The sequence below is a fragment of the Labrus mixtus genome, chromosome 19 (assembly GCF_963584025.1).
Source record: "Labrus mixtus chromosome 19, fLabMix1.1, whole genome shotgun sequence".
In the NCBI taxonomy this organism is placed as follows: domain Eukaryota; kingdom Metazoa; phylum Chordata; class Actinopteri; order Labriformes; family Labridae; genus Labrus; species Labrus mixtus.
In genome coordinates this window covers 24125583-24151889 of record NC_083630.1, presented here as the reverse complement: position 1 = coordinate 24151889, position 26307 = coordinate 24125583, and the positions used below count along the sequence as shown (strand labels likewise).

Here is a 26307-nt window from a genome sequence, read left to right as displayed (position 1 = left end):
CTCTACGATATTTAACATCTTTAGGAAGACAAACAAACAAATGAGTTATATAAAATGAAAGAATACAATTAAATTGAAATAAAGAGAAGAAGAGTCAAAGGAGAAAGAAAACAACAAATACAAAAAAAACCACATAAATAACATTTGATGCATTGATTAATACTCTCCTTCATTTAACTGGTGACGACAACCAAGCAGGAAACTGTAAAAAAAAGAGCGTTGAAAGACGAGGTAGTCGTGGCAGCGTCTTAAGGATTACAAGCGCGGCAGATGTTGGAAACCCCTGGAGGAAATAAACCGACACATTAAACATAATATCACCTCGTGCTCCGCAGCGCGATCGCTGATTCCCTCCGGGGAGCTGTTATACTGTGTGTTGCTGCCACAGTTTAAATCTCAAGAAGTAGAAAACTAATGCCCCACAGACGAGGTCGGGCGCCCGCCGCAGAGCGCTACACGGCGGGCTCTGCGGCTCAGCGTGTGGAGAGCTTACACTGTGTTTCTATTTGGATCAGAAATCATCACCGAGTAGTTTGTGTTTGATATCATGTGGGAGATAAAACGTCAAATCTTTCTTTTACGCGAGCTTCCAGCTATCAACATAACCGCCATCTTTACACGCCGTTCCTCTGCACGTTACTTGAATCACACATCTCGGCTGTGAGAAATGTTTCACACGGCATTAATAAGACGATGCATCGAGACATAAAGAGGATTTTATCGTCTTTTAAAAACACCTTTTTGATTTTAAGATCGTCCTAATTAGTGAGAGTATCTTGAAAACATCCTAAACGAAGGTATCACAACAAACAGGCGTGAGGCGGCGTGCATATTTATCACTTTAATTACGGGGGGATCGACTGAAAACACGCCGAGGAGTTGGGAAGTTCGCTTTTTTTGTGATCAGGCGGGGGAAATTGAAAATGAGAGAACAAATTACAATCTTTATAATGAATTTTAATTACTGTCATAATTACACTGTAATTATTGTGAACGGTTAGTATTCACATGTGTGGATTGATGGAGGTAAACGGTGACATGGAGAAATTTAATTTTTACATCCTAAAGAGTGTCAGAATGTGGTATGATGGCTCCGCCTCTTTGCACAGAGTGAGAGCTCAATGTAAAGTCTGTTGCATTAACTAGACATGATTTACTCTTCATCTCTCTTTTCTCTCTCACTTCCTGTCCTCGTGTTTCTCTACTTCCTGTCTGTATTTTATTAAATTCACACTTTAGTGTTTCCTGTTTTATTTTGTAGTCCTTGGCTGTATCCGAATTGCCAAGTACCTACTCAATCTGTCAGTAGTCAGTACCTACTATCTGTGCTGTTTACTGGTTAGTACCTACTATCTGCTGTATACTGTTTAGTATCTACTATCTGCTGTATACTGTTTAGTACCTACTATCTGCTGTTTACTGTTTAGTACCTACTATCTGTGCTGTATACTGTTTAGTACCTACTATCTGCTGTTTACTGGTTAGTACCTACTATCTGTGCTGTTTACTGTTTAGTACCTACTATCTGTGCTGTATACTGTTTAGTACCTACTATCTGCTGTATACTGTTTAGTACCTACTATCTGCTGTTTACTGGTTAGTACCTACTATCTGTGCTGTATACTGTTTAGTATCTACTATCTGTGCTGTATACTGTTTAGTATCTACTATCTGTGCTGTATACTGTTTAGTACCTACTATCTGCTGTTTACTGGTTAGTACCTACTATCTGTGCTGTTTACTGTTTAGTACCTACTATCTGTGCTGTATACTGTTTAGTACCTACTATCTGCTGTTTACTGTTTAGTACCTACTATCTGCTGTATACTGTTTAGTACCTACTATCTGTGCTGTTTACTGTTTAGTACCTACTATCTGTGCTGTATACTGTTTAGTACCTACTATCTGCTGTTTACTGTTTAGTATCTACTATCTGCTGTTTACTGGTTAGTACCTACTATCTGTGCTGTTTACTGTTTAGTACCTACTATCTGTGCTGTTTACTGTTTAGTACCTACTATCTGTGCTGTTTACTGTTTAGTACCTACTATCTGTGCTGTTTACTGTTTAGTACCTACTATCTGTGCTGTATACTGTTTAGTACCTACTATCTGCTGTATACTGTTTAGTACCTACTATCTGCTGTATACTGTTAGTACCTACTATCTGCTGTATACTGTTTAGTACCTACTATCTGCTGTTTACTGTTTAGTACCTACTATCTGCTGTATACTGTTTAGTATCTACTATCTGCTGTATACTGTTTAGTATCTACTATCTGCTGTATACTGTTAGTACCTACTATCTGCTATATACTGTTTAGTACCTACTATCTGCTGTATACTGTTTAGTACCTACTATCTGCTATATACTGTTTAGTACCTACTATCTGCTATATACTGTTTAGTACCTACTATCTGCTATATACTGTTTAGTACCTACTATCTGCTGTTTACTGTTTAGTATCTACTATCTGCTGTATACTATTTAGTACCTACTATCTGCTGTATACTATTTAGTACCTACTATCTGCTGTATACTGTTTAGTATCTACTATCTGCTGTATACTATTTAGTACCTACTATCTGCTGTATACTGTTTAGTACCTACTATCTGCTGTATACTGTTTAGTACCTACTATCTGCTGTATACTATTTAGTACCTACTATCTGCTATATACTGTTTAGTACCTACTATCTGCTGTTTACTGTTTAGTATCTACTATCTGCTGTATACTATTTAGTACCTACTATCTGCTGTTTACTGTTTAGTATCTACTATCTGCTGTATACTGTTTAGTACCTACTATCTGTGCTGTATACTATTTAGTACCTACTATCTGTGCTGTATACTATTTAGTACCTACTATCTGCTGTATACTATTTAGTACCTACTATCTGCTGTTTACTGTTTAGTATCTACTATCTGCTGTATACTATTTAGTACCTACTATCTGCTGTATACTATTTAGTACCTACTATCTGCTGTATACTGTTTAGTACCTACTATCTGCTGTATACTGTTTAGTACCTACTATCTGCTGTATACTATTTAGTACCTACTATCTGCTGTATACTGTTTAGTATCTACTATCTGCTGTATACTGTTTAGTACCTACTATCTGCTGTTTACTGTTTAGTACCTACTATCTGCTGTATACTGTTTAGTATCTACTATCTGCTGTTTACTGTTTAGTACCTACTATCTGTGCTGTTTACTGTTTAGTATCTACTATCTGTGCTGTTTACTGTTTAGTATCTACTATCTGTGCTGTTTACTGTTTAGTATCTACTATCTGCTGTATACTGTTTAGTATCTACTATCTGTGCTGTTTACTGTTTAGTACCTACTATCTGCTGTATACTGTTTAGTACCTACTATCTGCTGTTTACTGTTTAGTACCTACTATCTGTGCTGTATACTGTTTAGTACCTACTATCTGCTGTTTACTGTTTAGTACCTACTATCTGCTGTTTACTGTTTAGTACCTACTATCTGTGCTGTATACTGTTTAGTACCTACTATCTGCTGTATACTGTTTAGTACCTACTATCTGTGCTGTATACTGTTTAGTACCTACTATCTGCTGTATACTGTTTAGTACCTACTATCTGTGCTGTTTACTGTTTAGTACCTACTATCTGCTGTATACTGTTTAGTATCTACTATCTGTGCTGTATACTGTTTAGTACCTACTATCTGCTATATACTGTTTAGTACCTACTATCTGTGCTGTTTACTGTTTAGTACCTACTATCTGTGCTGTATACTGTTTAGTACCTACTATCTGCTGTATACTGTTTAGTACCTACTATCTGTGCTGTATACTGTTTAGTACCTACTATCTGCTGTATACTGTTTAGTACCTACTATCTGTGCTGTATACTGTTTAGTACCTACTATCTGCTGTATACTGTTTAGTACCTACTATCTGCTGTATACTGTTTAGTACCTACTATCTGTGCTGTATACTGTTTAGTACCTACTATCTGCTGTATACTGTTTAGTATCTACTATCTGCTGTATACTGTTTAGTACCTACTATCTGCTGTATACTGTTTAGTACCTACTATCTGCTGTATACTGTTTAGTACCTACTATCTGTGCTGTATACTGTTTAGTACCTACTATCTGCTGTATACTGTTTAGTACCTACTATCTGTGCTGTTTACTGTTTAGTACCTACTATCTGCTGTATACTGTTTAGTACCTACTATCTGCTGTATACTGTTTAGTATCTACTATCTGCTGTTTACTGTTTAGTACCTACTATCTGCTGTATACTGTTTAGTATCTACTATCTGCTGTATACTGTTTAGTATCTACTATCTGCTGTTTACTGTTTAGTACCTACTATCTGCTGTATACTGTTTAGTACCTACTATCTGCTGTTTACTGTTTAGTACCCACTATCTGCTGTTTACTGTTTAGTACCTACTATCTGCTGTTTACTGTTTAGTACCTACTATCTGTGCTGTATACTGTTTAGTACCTACTATCTGCTGTTTACTGTTTAGTATCTACTATCTGCTGTTTACTGTTTAGTACCTACTATCTGTGCTGTATACTGTTTAGTATCTACTATTCAGTAGGCAGATATTTGTTCCTACTTCATCTGATTCATTCAGTAAGGAAGTGACGTCATTTACGTTTCCCGGCCGCATCCACCTGTTTTTTTTTTTTTTTTTTTGTTTAGCTTTATTCAAGAAGAGTAATGCTCACATACAGTCAGGTAAAAAAAAAGGAGGCGCACGTGACGTGATGATTTACGTTTAATTTCGCACAGCATTGTGGGTGGTAAAATACAATTAATTTCCTGAAAGGATGCATCCGATCCATACTGCATAAAACCCGGAAGTTAGTATCCATACTGAAATGTTCAGTATACTGAGGAGGACCCAAAAAATGACCACTGAATGACCACGAGAGTTCAGAATACTGAAACTCCTACTGAAAAGAACTGACTACTGAACTGTGGATATTCAGAAAGGGTCCTTGCCCCCCAGTGTTTCTGGTCCAGTGTTACTTCCTCCCTGTGTGTTTTTCCCTCCCTCTTTGATTGCCCTTATTGTCCTTACCTGTGTCTTGTTAGTCTTCCTCCATCATGTGGTGTCGGACACATCGGACAAACGAGTTCCTGAGTTCTAAAAATGCACATGACCTCCTGCTCAAGTCGGAACCATTTGGTAGCTGCAGGAGCGCAGTGTGTACGGACTTGGGTTGGTTATCGGAGGGTCTCGTTGCAGACTGAAGTATGGAAGTTGGTCTGGTAGGTGTCATGTCACTTACTGAGTACTGGCGCGCTCCCTGTGTGTTTAGCAGCTCCACTTTGACGTGTCCACAGGTCCTGTTTGTAAATGTCTGTAATTTAGGAACAAGTCATTCAATAGCATAGAGAGTAAAACCAGAATTTCAGGGATTCATAAAGTAAAACATCTCGGAAACTTTGGGAAAGAATTAGGTGCCTGACTTGCCGACTGGAATCCATAATCAAAACATTTGTTACAACATTCTGACTTTCTGAAACTGAAAGCTTCGAGTGAACATACAAGTCGGAGGAACAATTCCACCAACTCAGAAACAGAGACCTTTCGAGGAGCACCTGAATGCAGCATCGGTCTCTGCGTTGTTCCCGTCTTCCATGGCGTCTTTTGGACTTTCAAAGTAAGTTTATCTTCTTCCTTTTTGTCATTTTTGTTAAATAAGTTCTTCAGTTTTTGTCAGCGCTCGGGTTTCTCCTCTACATTTTTATTTTTGTTTCTTCATGACCAAATGTCTCTTCACAAAGTAAATCAAAGATGAGTAGACATGTGACTGATGTTGAACTGATGATCTTCATTTTTAAACAACAGGTTGAGAAACTTGAAAAGCCAAGCTAGCAGGGGAGAATATAACGACGTGGATCCGTCCCCCTAAACTGGAAATTAGAATCAACGTTCTCGGATCTTCTGCGGGATTCATTTATTTTCTGATGGCCGTTGAAGCTCCAAAGTTTAGACTCTGAGGTAAGAGAGAGGGGTCAATTTATTCCAGCTTTCAAGATAACACCTGTGTTTCTGAGCTTCACTCGTCTCTATCATTGTTAGCATAAAGCCAGTTAGGCTGCCATTTAATCCATTTAGTGTGCTGTTAGATAATCTATTCAATACCATATTTAACTTCTACTGGTGTCGTCTTGCTTTGCCAACAAGTATTTTCAAAGATCCTCAGAGATCCTCGCCTGCAGTTGGAGGACTTCCCAAGCCTCCCTACAGTTAAAATATGATTATTACAAATAATAGAGAACAAACCATATGACGTATTTTTGCACGCCAACAGGAAGTAGCATCACCATGGGGTCTAACGAGAATCCTCCTCTGGGATGTTTTCATTGGATTTTGGATCATTGCAGAAAATAATCTCTGTGTTACACACGTTTCTGAAGCGTAGGCGTTTTGTTCAGCAGGATAATCTTCACAGATGAACGCCATTTTTATGATGTTTGAAGCGTTAATGCGGCCGACAGAAGCAAAAAGCTAACATTATGCTACAAGCTAACTACACCTCGGTCGGATGATTGTGACGTCACTAGCGTTATGCTTCAGACGATCTCCGATAAACTAATCCACGTATCTTAATAAATAGTTTACTAACATAATATTCACCTTAACCTAAAGATTAAACCTACAGGAGACATCTCCGACTAGTGAGAGAGTTCCCGCCCTCTGTGTCCGGCGTGATGACGTTTAATGTCCCAGACGACCACTGTAGTCACATTTAACCACTTGTTAGCAACCGCCTTTTTAAAGACGAGTAAAAACTTCAAACTTCACAAGTGGAGGTATTACCTAACGTAGTTTATGTGGTCTAACAAAACACCAACATCTCTTCAGCTTGTGTTAACCACAGACCTTATTTCAGGAGTCTAACCACAAACACATTCAGATTTTTAGACGTTAGACCCCATGGCGCTGAAATGCTAACTTACTTCCTGGTTTTAGGACTCATTCCTGTGGCGCTCTGTAACTTTTCTTAAATGAACCCCTTCCCTGATTTTATTCCATCTTCTCCGAGGTCTCTTTTTGACGGCTTGAAAATATGCAGCATATTCTGGAGATTCCCAGGACGGCTGGTCAGACCCATTAAGCGTGTAATCCATCCTGGCTCCAGGTGCGTATCTCTGTCCAGCTAAGCAATACAACAGTTACACCACTTATGGACCGTCCAGTGTGCAGGTGGCAGAGGAACTTCTGGGGCACACCTGCCAGCTGATCCGACCATTAGACTCTGTACCCCCACAGTCTATAACCCCCGCTCCCCTGAGGACGCCCCTCACCATGCAGGTGCAGAAACGGAGAGAGCCTGATGGATTACTCCACATTTGCTCCCTCGAAAATCTCTTTAATCGTCTGTGAGTGCGATGACTGGATGCATGCTTCCCCACCACATTACATGGAACTTATTTTCCCCCTCGCTCTAATAAAAGCTTCTAGGAATGTTTTTCTAAATCAAGAAAGCACGAGCCGGGGTCAAATGAGGTGACGCTATAGCACCGGGTCTGAAACAGTGTTGTGATTTTTAATTCATGAGTCATTGTAAATAGTTGGCAAGTTCTGTTAGCTTTGCGTTCAGTCCAGAAAATTGTGAGTATGCAAAAAAAAAGAGTGCTCACACAAACAAAGAACCACCTCTGACTTTTCTGTCTACTTGCTTCAAACTCTAAAAACACGTTTTCCCTCTCGCACTGAGGACATCCAAAAGCCACAAAGCTGCCACAGCGCTTCATCCAGCAGCAGTTACACACCTCACCTCAACTCAACTTTATTTAGAGAGCACTGCACACCACACAGTCGATCCAAAGTGCTGAACAGAGCAGATATTAGAAAGTATCAGATGAGAACAACAACAGAGAATAACACAAAACATACAGAGCTATGGAGCCCTGAGCATGATGGGTTTTTGAAAATTGAAGGCAATGGATTAAGAATATGTTTCAAGGTGAGTCTTAAAAACACAGAGTGGATGAGAGTCGGACGTTGGGAGGTAGAGAGTTCCACTTTTGGTCCAGCGATAGAAAAAGGCCCGATCCCCGTAACCCCCCGTTGTCCTGGATCGAGGCATGGACAGAAGGTTTTGTTCAGGTGACCTCGGATCTCTTACCGGCTGATATGGGGACAGGAGTTCTGAAAGGTAAGCGGGGGCGAGTCCATCCTTTGACACCTTGAACACAATCAACAGTATTTTAAAATCAATCCGGTGTGAAGAGGCAAGAATTGGAAAAAGAGTATCACGGAGTGATACCAAAATAAAGTGAATGACAGTAATCAGTGGACCCAACCACTCTGCAGCCACACCGCCAAGTCCGACCCAAAACAACACTCCCATCGACGTTCATGGAAAAGCCCTCCTCCAAATCATATCCACCAACCTGAATTAAGTAACCTCATCGAACTCAAGAATCTGATTGGGATTTTAATCTGGCACTATAATCGTATCTGCAGCTTTGTTTCATATTGCATCCCCATGAGATGCAAACTGCAAAGTGGTCAGATTACAGAGAAAAGTGTGATGCATTGGGGGGGGTGGGGGGGTTCTGGATGAATGGCAAAGATTAAAAATGAAATTAAAAAAACAGATGATCATCTTCTCTTGCAATGCAACAACACTTTAATTTGTCAGGGCCAGGGAAAATGAACCCCATAAACTTCACATGTTTGTGTTGGGTACTCTATTAATATTCTGAGAGGAATGCTCGGGCCTGGCGTTATCCTCGGCCAGATTCATCAATGTTGGTAGTTATTGCCCAGACCCCCCACGGCTGTAATTCTTTATCCTTGCCATCTCTGTAAACTGCATTATTTAGTTAAGAGGATGTAATTCTATTCCCCTCGCCCAATCAGAAAGGCGGTACCAAAGCACATAAGCGAGCCGACACATGTAGTGGCTTAGTGTGTTTAAGTCATAGGATTGAAGGGGGGGCACAGATGAAAGGACTCCCCTGATCTCACACAAGAAGTGATTAAAGTTCGGTTGCACCCGAGAGTCTGATAGATATTACTATTACATGTTAATTCCACGGGTAATTGGGAATTTATGTAAATCTCTTTGTTTACCAGTCATCCAACAACTAGGAGAACACATGTGCCTTGTTTCCACACCAAACCAGATGTTGATTTATCCAAACTCCACAAAGAGTTCTCTTTAAAAAAAAAAAAAATCCTATGAACCAAACCCATAAATCGACAAGGAAAGAAAACTGTTTTAAATACCAAACAAGAGCATTTGCATTTGATTTAAAATCACATGTAAATGATTCATTTGGCACTTTGAGGAGCTGTTACAAACCACTGCATTGTTTTTGTTTGGTGTTCAGCTTCAATCCGCACTCATCATCATCATCATCATCATCATCCCCGAGCAATTCCGAGTGGTGTATTTATCCGCAAGCCGTGTAACAGAAATAATCATTAAGCAGCAATGCAGGGAGAGCGTTTTGTCTTTGGTTAAAAAAAAAAATATGAAACCAGGTGAGGGCGGCAGTGTCTTGACAGGCCGCCATTTTCCAGCCACTAATTTGGTCTCTTTGTGGCAGCGGCAACTCCCAGCACAGCAGCAGGACGATTACATCCAGGTGCAAGGGTTTGATTCAACAAATTCTAGGTGGATCTTTCCAGCTTGCTCCCGCCAACCTCCCCCCCCCTCTTCCCCTTCCCCTTCCCCAACCTCCACCCCCACCCCGTCTTTGCCGTGTTGTCTCTCTTCTGGGCCAGCTTGGAACAGATGCCCTTGAAATGAAAAAATGAAAAAAAAAAACCTCACAGCCCTCACATGTGACTGAAGACCTTGACAAAAAGCTGAAGCACTTCCAGAAAACTTGAAAGTCATGAACCATGTTGTATATTACATTAATTGGAGTGGCAGGGACTGGAAACATTCCCCTGAATATTCCAAAGATAATGGGACATGCTAATGAGCATGGACGCAAGCCAATCAAAGAAAGAGGCAGGAGAAAGAGAGAGAGAGAGAGAGAGGGGTGGAAATGGGAAGGAACCCAAAAAAACATGTGGGTAGGGATCCATATGTGATAGTATATGTGTTCTGTCTTTCAGCATCGTTGAGGGCCGCCTGTCAAAAAACTGTTGATGCACATTTGGGGGAAAGAACGATTTGGGAACTCGCACCTGGCGGGCTGAGGAGATTTCAGACTTTGCTGCTTTGCCAAAACACTCAAATTACGCTACGCTAACCTCTCAGTTCTCTCACCGCCACACAAAACAACGACAGAGCCCGTAAATATACAAATGTTTGAAAGTGGGAGAAACGTGTCCCAAACCGGAGCGTTGTCACATTTACTGATTGATTTCGACAATCAATGTAAGGAAAAAAAAATCAGAATTAGAATGTTTAACAGTGAATCCAAACAATGCTACGACGTCAACACACTCTCTCTGGACTCTTAAATCTTTTGGTCACCACTCGAGAGAAGACGGCGCTCATGATAAAGACACATTTTTGAAAGTGGGATTGAAAAGAAAAGTATATTTCACAAAGTTTAAGATGTAAAAAATAAACTGTTGAATTGAACATCAACAATGGAAACCAACGTCTGATGGTTGAGTGAGTGATGACCTACCGTGCTGCTACGATCTCAAATCGTGTGATGCCAAACTTTGAATTCTCTGGTCCGGCACAAACCAGACAGAACCTGTAAATAAACACATTCTTGTTGTTGTTCTTGTAAAAAAAAATCATCTGGATCAGGAAGAGAGAGGTGTAATTGACTGATTAGTTCTAAGTCTTTGTAATGGGACTGGCCATTCAGAGTCGAAATGTATTCACAGCTGTGAGTCCACATTCATGCAACGGCGACCTCCTGATTCTCTGATCGCCACAACAAAACAACGACAGAGCCCATAAATATACACAGGTTTGAAAGTGGGATTGTAAGAAACGTCTCCCGATTGGAGCGTCACTGATTCATTTCAACAATTAGTAAGAAAATATTCAGAGTTAAAATGTCCCACGCAAAACAAGACAGAACCTGTGAAGGGCTGAGGGCGCCGGATGCAATGGCGGTTGAGTCCTCCTCGTAGCGGCCTTGGGTTTGAATCCGACCTCGGTTCTTTGCTGCATGGCCTCCCCCACCCCACTCCCTCCATTCATAATTTCCTGTCTCTCTTCAGCTGTCCTATCTAATGAAAGCAAAAATGTCCCCCGCCCCAAAAAAAATAAAAAATCTTAAAAAAAATAAAAAAAATTCACAGCTGTGTGTCCACATTTCTCCGCTAAGCCAAAACACTCCTGCAACAATTAAGTCATAATTCTCCGGTCGTGACACAAAACAAGTCAGAGCCCATAAATTGTATTGATTGTAAAATAAAAAAGATGTCTAAGTCACAAAGACGTTCTCTAATTTACTGCCTCATACGATGTCTTGAAATGGTTTGGGTCCATTTTGTGCTTCAGCAAGAACAAAATGTGAAATTCAAACTCAAAGTAATTCTCCATAATTCATAGACTTCCATTCAATCTTAATTCTGTTTAAATCGTAATTACTGCTTTAGGAGGAGCTTAGCTTTATGGAGTCTTATTAAAAATGCTGGACTGCAACCTCCCCGTTCTGCGAACCCCTGTCATCGCTGACACACTACATCTCAATCCTGCGGACAGCTGATTGGATTTACTCAAAACTTGGGGCTGGAGAAAGTCTCACGCTGGGAGTAAAATTGACTTAGGCCTGTATTCAGAGGGAAAGATGAAGGGCATCCAGTCTTATCATTCTCCATCCCATGTCTCCCTGCAGGCCCCGATACACTTTCCATGTGTTATTCCAGTTTGCTGCTCGAGAATTTTCTGCATGTGATGTCAACATCAAGCCAGAACGCCAAAGTCAAGGGAGGTACAACGGGGGGGGGGGGGGGGGGGGGGGGGGGGGGGGGGTTGGATCAGGAGTGCTGCCAACGTTTTATGGCTTTTGGGATCTGTGTTCCGATTGTTCAGTGCATGAAAGATCACTAGAAGAGATAGATGCCAGAGAGCCGGGGGTGTAAATAGAGATGTAGCCGAATGTTTTTGTGACGAAATGGGACAAGAATGGAAATATTTTGTGCAACTCTATCGAAGTTAAAGGAACATTTCATGAACGTTTTGAGCAAAAAATGTGCAATCCCATTTATTTGAAAGCTGATAATTTGCAGATTTGTTCAGGAAGTATTTTGAAACCACCTTTATATGAGCTCCAATTGGTTTACTAAATGCATTATGGGTAATTTTTATCTTTTTAAAGATTGATTTTTGGGGCTTTTTCTGCCTTTATTTGAGAGACATGACGGTGGATAGAGTGAGAAATCAGGGAGAGACATGCGGGGAAAGGCGCCACAGGCCAGATTAGAAACCCGGGAACAACAGACTCCGTACCTGGGTTTTGCAAACTCACCATTAGGCCACCTGTGCCCCATGCATTATGCTTTGAATAAAAAAAAATAAAAATAAAAAAAAGCATTAGTCAGACTTCCACATCTCAAATTTAATTGCATGTAACATTTCATTTTCATTCCATCAACGTTAACAAAGCATCTGTAAGTGTAATGTCTAAACATGCAGACAGTGTAACCAGGGGGCTTTGGATAATTTCATTCCCACTGCATCCTCACCGGGGTGCTGCTTCTCAGACTCGAGTCCCAACACAAGCCTTTATTTGATTTAGGGAACTACCCCCCCCCCCCCCCCCCCCCGCCTCTCATGTGCCTCCTCCACTCATGAAGTGTCCCAGTATGGATTGTCTGCATTATTACACTGCTGACAGAGATTGATGCGTCTCCCAACCATCTGCACATGCAACAATCCTCAACTTCAGCGACTTTAATTGCAGACAAAGCGAGAGTTAGAAAAAACACAAACACACAAGGAAAGTTTACAGTTAATGATTCTGTTTTAAACATGTGTTTGGAAGACAGTTGGATTAAAACGTTTGACATGTAAAGCAGCAGAACTTGTCAGGAGTGTATGATTTAATGAAGCGCGGTACACACGGACATGAGGCTCGCTGGGGTTAGAGAAGAAGCCGATTTAAAAGCTGTGAATGACGCAAACGCTTCAAAATGATTGATGAGTCGGTGACATATCAGCAGTCAGAGGCACAAATCTAAGGCCTCAAAAGGTAGGCATGCAAATAATCCTGCACATAAATGCAGCGTTCATGCATCATGTGTCACAGAGTATGTGTCAGCAGGTTTGTGCTTTAGCTTGAAGCAGAGGTCACAACCCGCCCTAGTATTAACACGACTACACCTCTCATATCCCCACATATTAAAATACCATTCACACAGGCAGGTGTGTGTGTGTGTGTGTGTGTGTGTGTGTGTGTGTGTGGTGTGAAGGCCCGGAGAACAAAAGGCAGCGGTGTGTAAAGAATCGACCTGTAACCCAGTGGGATAAACTGTTCAAACCTTACAGTACATCAGCGTTTCTGTTTAACAAGGCCGGGCGGATCAGAGCGCTAATCCGCCCCGCACGCTCCCTTTGGTTATAATTAACTTCCAGTGCTCGATGCTAACATGATTTTTCTGAAGAGATATGTTTCTATGGGGCTCTAATCCTGATTCAATCTCTCTCTTCCTGTGTAAAGCACAAAGAGGAGGACGGCTTTGACGTTTTTTTAAAAATTTTTTATCTTCTGTTATCAGCACAATGAAACTCGTATCACGAGGTGTCACGACTGACGCGAGGACAGGAAACGTCGAGGTTCGGTTCAGACGCAAAACAAAAACAAAAAGGTGTTTTAGTTTCGCGGGCCTGACGAGTTTGTGTGACAGGAAATATTTGGAATAATTGGACTAATTGGGAATCTGATGAGAGATCTGTTTATTCCTGTTAAAACAACAAATTACATTTTTCATTTTTTTAAGATTTATTTATTAAGATTTATTTTTGGGCTTTATATTCATTTTTTTAGAGACAGGAGAGCAGACAGAGTCAGAAACTAGAGAGAGAGAGAGAGAGAGTGGGGAAAGAAGCCTCAGGCCGGATTCAAACCTGTGAAGCCCGCTTTAGAGGACATAAGCCTCTGTACATGGAGCGTACGTACTGACCGCTTGGGCACAGGCGCCCCCCAAAAACCCCAAATGATTAACACTAAACATAAAAGGAGTAAAAAAGCTTTTAAAATGTTGATTAAAGCTTTTCATTGAGTCTGATTTCTCTCTTCAGCTCGTCATTTTTTTAACTTTTTAAATCAAATTAAAACATAAACAAAGCCGAGGCGTCCGCTTTCAACACGATTACAGATTTCTACTCTTAAAGAAATAAAATATACAAACTGCGTCACAGATTTATAAAAGATGTTGACTTAAATGATCTGCAGAAACGGCTGCTTTCAAACAGTAATTCCACTCGCCATTAGGTATCAACACGCCGCCATTTATCTGTCTGATGGAGTGTGTGTGTGATGGGGGGTGGGGGGGGGGGGGGTGGGGGTGTGTGGCGGTTTCTATAAAGCGATGACAGATGGACAGTCTCAGTCTCGTAAGTTTGGAAACAACCTTCAGTGAGGAGTTCAGCTGGATGCTCTTTTTAAGGACGTATCAACACTCGTCCATTAGACACAAAGAGCTGCTGCGCGCGGCTTTGGACCAAATATCTGAGGGGAGGATGCAGCGCGGGGGGGTTTAAAAAAAAAAAAAACACACACACATACACAGAAGTGGTTGCAGACACGTCATGTGACAAGTGTGACAACAGTCCTGCTATTTGTATTTGCTTTGAGTAAACAGATGATTCACGGTGGATTGATGATGGTGAAGATGAGATTCTGCTCCACAACAGATCCGTCTTGATTTGCAGCCGTGCATTACTTTTTTTTTTTTACATTGCAAAAGTTGCAGACAAATTCCCAGTCGACCACAAACCCTAAAATATTGCAAAGGTTAAGTGTGCTGCAGCCTCTCTGTGCTCTGCAAGCAAAAACACTCTCGTCTACATTCCACTCTTCATTTTCCCCAATCGAGTCGAGTTTAGAGTTTTAGATGTTTCTCATCAGTAAAAAAAAAGCGTCGCTGTTTTTCAGGACTTGATCTTCTGCCTAGGCTTGACCTTTCTGTGAGTGCTTTCAGTTGCCCTTTCTCTGGATTACAGCGTGGTGTTCCTCCAGACCTCAGAAGAGAAGAATTTTTTAAATAGACTGTTCAGCACTTAGAAAAAAAAAAAGACTTCGAGTTGGAGGGAGAATTTCTGACACAAAATGAAAGAAAAAACTTTATTAATGTTGGAAATCTTCACTCACATTCAGCCGTGACAATGACATGTTTACATACACAGACGTTTAATATCATGTTACACCCCCACACTGTGACCTTACCTCGGCCGGGACGTGACCTCCTGACACGGCGAGCTCTGAAATCAGCTCTGGTCATTCGTTGTTGTCATTAAATCTCAAATCTCTGAATGCTGCTGCTAACAGAACGTCTCCCCGTTCGAACAAACCCTGACCTTTTCAGGGATAAATATTTTGATGCATTCTCGACAAAGCTTAACGTTGCAAACAGTTGTGATTTAATTTCCTTTGCAGGTGGAAAACACAGCAGTTAGTGATTAATTGAAAGAGGTTGGAAAACTAATAAACAGCAAACACCTGGAGCAGGAGAGATTCAGGCCAGACATTATCAATCAAACCATGAGTGAGCTATACGAGCATTTTGAAAATCAATGCATGGGATTTTATTTTGAAAGAATTACAAATCAGATGATGAGATGACACCCTCAAAGTGTCCGTCACTCATTTACGAGACCTTAATATTTACATTTACATTTACACCTCCTCATATATCTTTAACCGGGTTTACGGTGGAGCGTATCCGGCTTACTGTAACCATTAGAGTCCGGTTTCCTCCCATAGCTTCACTTCTCCATGAACTCAAAATACTCATCAAATCCTCGGTATGTGTATAAATGATTGTCAAAGTGCTGTTTTCACACGGCTCCTCTCAAGGTCACAGCAGAGTCTGAGAGCGTCTGTGACCCTGTTACATCATCTATTCTCACCTGCAGCACATCGCTTAACTGTGGTGTCGAGGGACGTCAAATAGTGCAGTGACAGGAGGAGCGGCTGCTGCGGAGCACACAGGTCTCACCATGAGTCTACGCTTCTGTTAGCTCGCTGTCGTTATGCAGCTTTGATTTTGTAAACCACTCTTTTGTTGCTACCTCTCGTGAACTGTTCTTCCCAAAGATCTATTCTTTAGCTCAGGTTAAACGTCACCAGACTTCCACAGACTCCACCTGAACACATTTTGCATCCTACTGCACGCTCACACAAACGGGACATGTTCAGCTTCCAGATCTGGTCTTGGCGCCCAGCAGCAGTAGAGGAGTTGCATTTTCACCTGCGCCCTGCTGTTGCAGCTGGTTTGAAAAAAATAAAAAATAAAAAAATAAAAAAACAGGATCCACGCCAGGCGCTCCGTTATGATGATACCTTACATGCAGCATTTAGTTTGCCAAATTTCACTTCTAATCACTCTCTCTTTCTGTTGTGAGGTGTAATTAGAAGCGAATGCGCAGCAGTGGGATGGAACACGAGGTATGATTGAAGCGCTGCATCACTCGCCCAGTCTTTATCCCCTTCCCTTGTTCTTTGTTGTTTTTTTAAAGACCTACTGTATACCGGCTACAAGAAGTCGGCATGTTCTGCAGGCCTCTGCTAAGGTCAGTGACTATGTTTCTATAAATCAGCATGCTTCCTCCTGAGCCGTAACACTTTAATGCAGGGGTTAAGGTTTTTCTGGCGTCGTGTCAAAGCCGCAGTTTGATTCCGTTTTGAAACAAGTCAGAAACGCTTTCCAGAGTAAGGAATGGAAAAATATCTCCAGAAGCTGCACTCACATTGAACACAGCCACACTGGACTCTTCATGATGGATGGGTGGACTAATGATGGATATACGTCCATTATGAGAATCAAACCGAGCAGCAGAGAGCCAGACGATTATATAGAAGGATTTTTTTTTTTTTTTTTTTGTGGATAAAAAAAAAAAAAAGTGGATATTAACATAGCATAATAAATAGCTGCAATTCTGAAAACCGGAGCCAACTAACCAGGGGAAGGATGACTTTAGTTTATTTTTATTGCACTTTTCTTTTTAAATGAGTGGAATCATGAACTCCCTGGAAAAGATGAAATAGTCGATCTGCAGCAGGCAAAGCCACCAGGATTCATCGCCTCCTGTCTTTGCTTTCAGAAGAGAGCGTGGTCATCCACTGCTGAACTTTACATTATTCAGATAATCTTCTGGGTTTTTAGAAGCACTCCCTATGTTTCTGATTATAACAGATATCATGTTCTGAAGTGATGCAACGTACACTTCAAACCCCTGAACCTGTAACCACTGTGTGCACACATTACAGGTCATGAAAAATGTCCTCTACTCAAACTAGAAAGACGGATCAGGATATTAGCCGAGGGAAGGATCGTGTCAAATAAAAATAAAAAAACTTTCTTTCTGGTAAAGTTCTCGTCTGAAACTATTTATGAAAGGCCTCTTTTTGAAATATTGATCATGACTGAAGATGAAGGCCTCTAGGAAGACGTGAAGCTTGAGAAATAATGTGAGTCTGCTACCAATCTAAAACCCCCATATGCAACACACACACACACACACACACACACACACACACACACACACAGAGCAGAAGCAGAATAATGGGTTAATTGGGACTCATTGTTAAATTTGAGGGGGATACAAAGCATGCAACAGGATGAAACACAAACATACGTGGGAATCAGGCTTAATGTCTCTATAAATTATAATAACCTCGACGTTCATCTGTTTGTCGGTCATGTTTTTTTCCTCGGGGGCCACCTTGCGGAGCGCTCTGACAACAACAACGCTCGCGATGTGTGGAAATCGGATCCGCAAGAAAAATCTGCCAGCGATTATCTTCGGGGCCGGTCATTCTCAACGCAGGAATAGCGTGTCATTAACAGACACATCAGATAAAAGCAGATGTCGTCAAGCTGCTCGGGGAAGAAGTGAGAAGACCTCTCTATCGAGCAGCACATCAACACGCCATCTGCATCGCTCATCACACAACGGCTAAACGTGGCCTCGTTTCATTAAAGCTGATGAATTTATTCAAAAACAAAAAAATGCTCCCATTTGTGCCCTTTGGCTAACCGGATGCACCTCCATCTGAACGTAAACAAAAAGGCGTTAAGCGTTTTTAAATAATTGTGAGGCTAACACGCCTCGTGTTCACTGAAGGATCTAAAAAAAAAGGAATTCATATCCATGTTCATGTTTCAAATCAAGAGAAAACTAAATGTAAATATTTCACTAATAACCTCCTTGTGGAGAGGAGGAGCCTGTCAGTGAATAAACATGAAATTTAAAGGTGAAAAAATACAGATTGCCCTTTAATTGATTGGACGGATTGACAAGGGTTAAATTAGGCAGATTTTCCCGTTTCCGGTTTTTTAGGCCCCATTCTCCCCTAATTTTCGCCACTACTACTATTACCCTAATGTCTTCAGAAAGAAATGTTTGCACCTGAAATCCAGCAGCCTGTTTAGGTAGCAGCTCAGGCTCCTATCACGACGTTCAGGTGACGCCTGTCCCTGCCGGTGTAACCGGGGCTGCAGAGGCTCGGTGGCTGCAGAGGCTCGGTGGCTCCGCAGAGGTGTGCAGCAGTCTCACCCTGTCGTGAAGAGCTAATTGGAGTGGCCTCATTTAGCAACACGTCAAAAGAGCGACGCGACAACACCGTGTCAGCGCCTCCACAAATCTCCTGCACGCTCCGGAGCTTAATAGCATGTCAGAGAGCACAAGTGATGCAACGTGGGGTCACCGGGAGCCGATGTTTCACTATAACGAACCCGCTATCTGAGTGGGGGGGGGGGGGGGTGTGTGGGGGTGTGTGGGTGTGCTCGGAGATGGATGTCCCAATCAGAGCTGTGGTTAAATAAAAAAAGAGCTGCTGTGAAGTGTTTGAGCTCCAGTCAGCTGCTAAACACCTTTTAAAACTTTAAAATGAAGGATTTTAAAATACAAATGAGTTGTGTTGTAGCCTGTAGTTTAAATGTTTCTAAAGATGGAGGTACCATTTTTTTAAAATAATAATAAAGACTCAAGAATTTGAATAATTGATAATAATTTGGGATAATTCATAAAATGTTCAAATTAATTTGAGGGATAATTAGATTTTGAGATATTGGAATACAAGATGAGAAACTTAAATATCTCAAATAATTCAAACATTATTTTTGAACTCTTTTGTTTCCTGTTTGTAATGTGTGTGTTTTTTTTAAAACGTCCAAAATAAATAATAAGGGTTAGGGAATAATAAATAATAGCTTCATTACTGTTTGCAGTGTGTGGCGTTCACGCGTGTTGGATTTCTCCATCATTACAATGATTTTATTACTTGGACACGTTTGAACGTGTCTGCATGTCTTTAAAAGGGAAAGTGGCCTTGACTTGAATTTGACCTTTTTTGCATTATAGCACTCTGGAGCTCAGCAGCTGGAGTCTGTGGGATGGCTTTTGGATATTTCATGACTTGCACCTCTTTAAGTTTTTTGAAACTGAAATATAGATCTCTCTGTCTCTCTCTCTCTTGCACTGGAAAGCTAATAGTTAAAGTTGAAGTGTAAATGTTGAACTTATCGATGTAGTCCTCAGTGAGTGACGGCAGCTGGCCTGTAGATCAGAGAGCTGGCAGAGGCATGGGCACCTTATATGTGGTGGTGGTGGTGGTGGAGGGGGGGGGGGGTTAATAGTTTTCTCCTAATCTTGGACCGAAGTTATTCCGCGTTCTGGGAAAATAGTCCCACGATGAGTTGCATTTATCTGCACGTATAAAGCGTATTCAGAGGAGGGAGCTCACTGGGAGAATGCCAATAAGATCCAAAGAGAGGGACCAAAACTTTAACAAAAAACATCAGCCTCTTGCTACAAAACAAATCTACAATGTGGACTCTTAAATTTAAAAGTTTTAAATGCGTAAATAGTTTGCAGATGAAAACAGACACATCTTTGCTTTTTACTGTTTTAAAAACCCCATGAAGGGAGAGGCTGAACCTTCACTGTGACACTGTCTCTCTACCTCGGTAACACAAACGTCAGGCTCGCTTTACTGGCCCACAAGTGCTGGTGATAAATATTCATGATGCTGGCGCCTGCGCTTTCCTCAAATCGGAGTGTTTGTCATTTCCAGACATGGAGCGTAAATACATTTAAAGTGGATGTTTTCTTCTTTCGTGCACATCAGCTCCTATTTGATCTGCAGTCACCGTCAGCTCCACACGACGACGCGCTGCAGCCTGTCGTCGACTTGCTCTCTTTACGAGCATTTTATTTTTCGTGTGTTCAGTGTAAAGTAATACGACGGAAGCCTGGAGTGGAAATTAAACGGCGTGGTAGCTGACATGCTTTGAATTCAGGACGTGGACGCGGCAGAATCTGGCTGGTTTTTTTGAGGGTCTAGTTTGGGTTAAAAAAAAAACTCAAGCAGGGGGATAGAGGGTGAGGAAACTCTCAAACTCACGTGCTTGGACATAAACAAAAAGAAACTCAAATAAATTCAGTAGATGTTTTTTTCCCAGCATTATTAGCCTGGGATGTAAAGCAGAGTTTTCCATCTGAAGCGTTTTCTCCAATTCAAAAGATGAATAAACTGCTTTTAGGTGCACTTAGCTGCTATCTCTACATTTGTCAATTTGGCACCAGATTTATATTCAAATCTGGCGCATGAGGGGAAATATCCCGCCAGCTAGAAACCACATGACAATGTTTTAACACAACCACTTTAAACTATTTATATTTGCAGTAACATGGTGAACATTTTTCTATAAAGCTGCAAAGTGACTCTCTCTCTCTCTCTCTCTCTGCAGACAGACAGCTAGTGTTAAATAGAGTCGAAAAAGTCATTTTATTACCATCCTTCATTTATCTCCACATCTAATAGTCCGTGAAAATAAAATATGAATACATTTCAATACATTTGGACAAATCGTCGAAGATGGCGTGAGTCGTGGATGTTTTGTTTTATTTTTATGTTGGCTGATGACGCACACGCAGGCGCACACACACACACACACACCTCTGCAGCCTTGTGTCGATTGTTTTTACGGTGAAGTTTTTCGAGCAGCATTTTGTGACAGAGCTGCAGACTGACAGATCGTGGCTCCGTGCACACTGGCAGTAGTGTTAACCGTGATCAGAGGCAGTGCTGCTGATGTGATCTCTGCCTAATGGGCCGGTCAAGCAAGCAAGCTGCTGCCAGGAAAACAATGAGGGGGGGGGGGGGGCACACACTCACTGACTCCTCTGCTCTGCCGTTGAAGTCTATGGAACCCCGACAAAACGGCGAAAGAGGAAAATAAATTAGATTTGAAAATTAGATTCCCGAACAAATTAAGTAACAAACTATTTTGGGGGTTTACACCGAGGAACAACCTCCGTGATTAATCGATTTAATTTGCACATTACCGGAGGGCAAAGTGTTGGATGTTAATTTTGGATAAACAGAAGATGCAGAATGAGGGGGAGTGGATTTAACTCTTATTGACTGTCAGGGTAGTTTGTCGCCGTGCGTTTACAACATAACCTTTAGCTTTGGATGCGCCACACACACACGCGCGCGCACACACACACACACACACACACTTGTAAAAGCATGCACACACACACTCACTCACAATGAAGAGTAAAAAAAACCGAAACATGCAATAAATGGAAAGCGTGCAAAAAGCTGCAAACACTCCTCTTACACTCTGCAGCAAATTCTTCTTTTTAAATGCACTCTTCATAAAAAAAAACAACCAATCCAAACCACACCAATAATCTCCAACGAATTGCATGATGGTATTTTTTTTTAATCCTTTAATATAGTACGAAATGTATCCAAACATTTTTTTGTAAACTAAATTTTACATACGAGCGCATTTCTCCATAAATACCGATCATTTCTAACATGTTACCGGTTCCTTTACATGCGGATAAATATGGAAAATTGAGCTACTTTACATGTAATAATAATAATAATAATACTTCCTTTCAGACAAAGCAATTGACAGAGATTTTTTTTTTTATATTTATCACGTACATAAACAGGTTGACACGGAATTTCAGGCTTCCACTACACGAGTTATCGACATGACATTAAATAACAACAATGATACTGTGCTACTCAAACTGGACCTTGGACGAAAATGTTGCACTGAATAGTCTACAAAAGCACATTAATACTAAGAGTCGGTTAGGTCGACGTGTAGACTGTAGTAATACTGAATAATTCACATTTGGTTCACAACTATAACATTCTTTTTCAATGATTCGCGATATTCTTTAAAACCATCTCATTTTTCCATATATCTAGGGACCACATTTTCACAGATTTTCCCTTAAACTGTGATATTTACAAAATAAAATATTACATTTCCCCCAATGTTGGTGAAATCCTTATGTACAAAAAATTCATGGCCCGCAGATTGCATGCTGTGTGTGAGATCTCTTATTGAACAGTCTCTCGGTAAAAATAAAGAAATATCGAGGAAAAAAGTTTAACTTCTCGTCCTTTGCCTCCTTTTTTGTCCATGCAATTCTCTCTCTTTCACAATAAGACAGCCTTTAACATGATCGATTGGGCCTCCCCCGGCTTCTCTCAGTCCATGTTTCTCAAAAGTCTTTTTGATTCCAAGCAGTGTCTTTTTTTAAAATCTGCATCAGTCTTTTTTTTTCTCTCTCTCTCTCTCTCTCTTTTCAAAAATATTTACACGTACCATTCATTGAAATTTGACGTCAGCGTGCTGTGGCTGCTCGTGTGGTGCACTGCTGAGGCTGCTGGTGATATGGAGCTGCTGCTCTGGTTCTCTGTGGACGGGGACACTATGGTGGGGGGTGTGGACGACTCATACCCTGAACTGGCCGCTGGAGACGGCTGCGGGCCCGGGTTGGTGGACTCGTGGACCTTCAATAATAGAGAATAAAAAAATGCAATCCTGCATAAGATGTTTGTTTTTGTGCAAAAATACAAGACATGAAGAGAATCATCCAAAAACAATTAAAAGTCCTGCTTTGACTGATGTGAACATCCTAAACAAAAGCAGAGCCCCAACATTATTACTCTCATTAAGATCTTAATCTCATTTCTCGGTTGAAAGAAAAGAAAGAAAGGAAGTGTCAAGGCACATTAACTTATGTTTCTGAATTTCTACGGGCTGAAAAAAAAAAGCTGTAGTATTTTTCCAACATCATTTCTAGTCAAGCAATAAAAAAAAAATGTTTAAGCAAATTACAGTTACAACAATTTATTTCTAAAACAATTAAATACTGCAGAAATAAATGTCTTTTTTTACCTTCATGTGTTTTCGCAGGGAGCTGGGGTGTGTGTACGACTTGTCGCACATTTTGCACAGATAGGGCTTGTCCGACGTGTGCACGTGCATGTGTTTCTTGCGGTCGCTGCTGTTTGCAAACCTCCTGTCGCAGCCTTCAAACTCACACTTAAACGGCTTCTCACCTTAAATGAGGACACAAATATACAATTATTTATGTTGGACTGGATTTCAAAATTATTCTCATCTTATCATTTTTTATAATTGAACATTTGTTTTGAACGCTTTAATATTTTAAATTCTCAAAGATGCATTTTTAGCTTTAAAAATTTAGATTTGTATTTAACATGAGAATTGCACTTCTGCCAAATTACATTCATAATTTAATAAATTCAAAAACAATTAAATGCCTGTAACAAATACAAATTTGAGTGTAATATAACAAGTGTTAAGAAAACACACACGTGAATTATTTTCTGTTGACAACTGCACTGAATGCCAGAGAAGACTCTCCAGCTGTCTTAAGATAAAATAACCCGGATCACATGCATATTTTGGATGAGATATTGTCACGGGGTCTGGCAGTAAATATTCTCTCTCTAAGCAGGTCTTACCGGTGTGAGTCCTTTTGTGAATTTTTAGATTTTCCGATCGAGCGAACACTTTGCCACATCCGGGGAACGGACACGGAAACGGCTTCTCTCCGGTGTGTACCCTGATATGATTCACAAGTTTGTATTTGGCTTTGAACGGCTTCCCCTCTCGGGCGCAGTCCTCCCAGAAGCAGATGTGGTTGGTCTGCTCCGGCCCCCCCACATGCTCCACCGTCAGATGGGTCACCAGTTCGTGCATCGTGCTAAAAGTTTTGTTGCACGACTTTTTGGGGTTCGTCAGCTGCTCCGGCTCGATCCACTTGCAGATGAGCTCTTGCTTGATGGGCTGCCTCATGTATCGGAAGAAGGCCCCGGCTCCGTGGTGTGCCGCCATGTTCATGTTCATGGGGCCGTAGCCGTGCAGCTGGGTCGAGGCGTAGTGGTCGGACCGGGGGCTCGTAACATGGCCGTACTGGTCTGCCCGTCCGTACATGTCCCCCGAGAAGCCCAGCCGCATCTGGCTGTTGACCACGTTGGAAGACGCATGGCTCGCCGCTTGCTCGTGCAGCCCCGGGAAGAGCAGGTGCCCCGCCGCATCCGAGTGTCCATGTGGCCCTGCGAAACTTCCGGAGGCGAACAAACTGTGCTGCGCCCCGGCGGCGTCCCCGAAACCCCGATTTCTGAAGAGAAAGTCCCTGGTGGAGTTGAACGCCGCCGTGGAGTAAGAGCCAACGTGGGTCGGGTGGTGGTGGTGTCCCAGGGCGGCAGCCGCGTAGCCGGGTGCCTGGGAGGAAAACGCCGTTTGTCCGGAGCCGATGTCGTGGGAGCTGTGGTTTATTTTGAAGGCGCCCATCCCATCCGCGAACGGATTTATCCCCAACGCCACCTCTCTCTCCGTGACTTCGCCTGTTGAGTGATGCCGCGAGGAGCCGAAAGTAGTGACTCCTATGGTGGGATACTGCGGTCCTGCGTCCAGGAGCATCTTCAGTCTAGACTCGCCGAGACGACTGAGAGCAGAAATCAAAAAATCACGCACAGATATTCTTCCTCCCCCTCTCTCTCTCTCTATCTCTTGGACCCTCACTCGACTGAGCAAAACTCTCCAAATCCACCGATTTTCTGTTTACTTTCTAAGACGCGAGGAATTCCCCTATACCACTCATCCGATGCACACGCAGAATCATGTATACATGCAATATTGTCTTTTGCGGTTTATCTCCCTGTGGCGCAACTTTCACCTCCTCAGTCAGGCGGTGAGCTCCAGACTGATAGTCGCAATCATTCCTGCAGATAAATGAATTGAAAAGACAACACAGTCCAGCCCTGATGAATGGGGGAGAGGAGGAGGGGGCGCGGTCACATGGCGCAGGAGCCGCGGCGCTCATTGGTTGGGCCCCTTTTCCCCCCAGTAACATCCACTCACCAAATAACAATCCACGGTGCAGGGCCCACGCTTCTATTGGCCTCTTTGCATCATCAATCCCAGATATTGTGAGATTGCTGACTGTGGATTTGGTTAAAAGGCTGAATAACAGCAAAACAAAAAAAGTTGAGGAAGAGAAAACAAGGAGCTGCCTTGTAGAGAGTCGAGGCACGTTCTGCAGCCACATACTGCAGTAATGGGAAGCAAATGTGTCAGATTGTCTTTGTTAACGTGGGCACATTGGATGTTTAAGAAAACACTTTGGTGGTTTAATTTGTTCCTTTTTTTGTAATTGAGAACTCAGACATGATATATTAGCCTCACGATTTGTCTGCTGAAAGATCAAAAGGCTAACCCTCGTTTGAATGATACCAAAAGAGAAAACCACAAGATTAAATTAGGACATTTTCTTAATTTTTCTGCAACTATTTTGGTTTGACAGGATTGCAAACAAACATTAAAGCATTCAAAGGTGCACGCTCATTACGCACGTCATGGCATGGGTGTTCATGCACACACCACTTCTCCATCTTTCCCCCAGAACCCATCACGGTGAAACCTTGATGTTTGATATATAAAAGTCTGCACACTGTCATCACTCTCTTTTATGAACTTATAAAGAATCCACATTACATTTTGTGTTCTCTCTCAGTGTGTTTTGCAGCCCTGCATTTCTCCTCGTGAACACAATGTTACAGCTCACACCAGTGCAACATCTGGGCTTTAGATTTCCACATCATCATTCTCACCACCAGCAGCAGCCCACGCTCACAACAAGGGTTATCTTCAATATCTTGGACACTTTCTGACTTCGATCCCCTTGTATGCTCTAATGTACTCGGCTCTGCTTGTGCAACTTACTCGTTTTATTTTTTATTATTTGCAGGTCAGTGATGCATGGCCTGTGTGCAAGACGTTGTGGGTTGTAGACGTTATCAAGTGGGATTTGCGGCGCTCTCTGCAGGAACCTCCGGCTGCTAGAGTT

The 26307-nt window shown here is 41.8% G+C and overlaps 2 protein-coding genes across 2 annotated transcripts in view; one reads left to right on the top strand and one right to left on the bottom strand.

Moving 5' to 3' along the window:
• Positions 1–26307, top strand: part of LOC132994240 (Golgi reassembly-stacking protein 1-like) — a 408891-nt gene that overhangs the window by 215420 nt on the left and 167164 nt on the right. The window lies entirely within an intron of this gene.
• zic1 (zic family member 1 (odd-paired homolog, Drosophila)) lies at positions 21836–25171 on the bottom strand. Its single transcript, XM_061064274.1, has 3 exons — positions 23921–25171; positions 23328–23491; positions 21836–22939 (listed from the first exon to the last, which is right to left on the bottom strand). The coding sequence occupies exons 1-3, from the start codon at positions 24879–24881 to the stop codon at positions 22742–22744; spliced, it is 1323 nt and encodes a 440-aa protein (XP_060920257.1). The 5' UTR covers positions 24882–25171; the 3' UTR covers positions 21836–22741.

Coding starts and splice junctions, on each gene's coding strand:
- zic1 (XM_061064274.1), bottom strand. CDS start 24,881: ATGCTCCTGGACGCAGGACCGCAGTATCCCACCATAGGAGTCACTACT. Junction 23,492..23,920: donor TCACAAAAGGACTCACACCG/GTAAGACCTGCT, acceptor TCCTCATTTAAG/GTGAGAAGCCGTTTAAGTGT. Junction 22,940..23,327: donor CCCTGCGAAAACACATGAAG/GTAAAAAAAGAC, acceptor CTATTATTGAAG/GTCCACGAGTCCACCAACCC.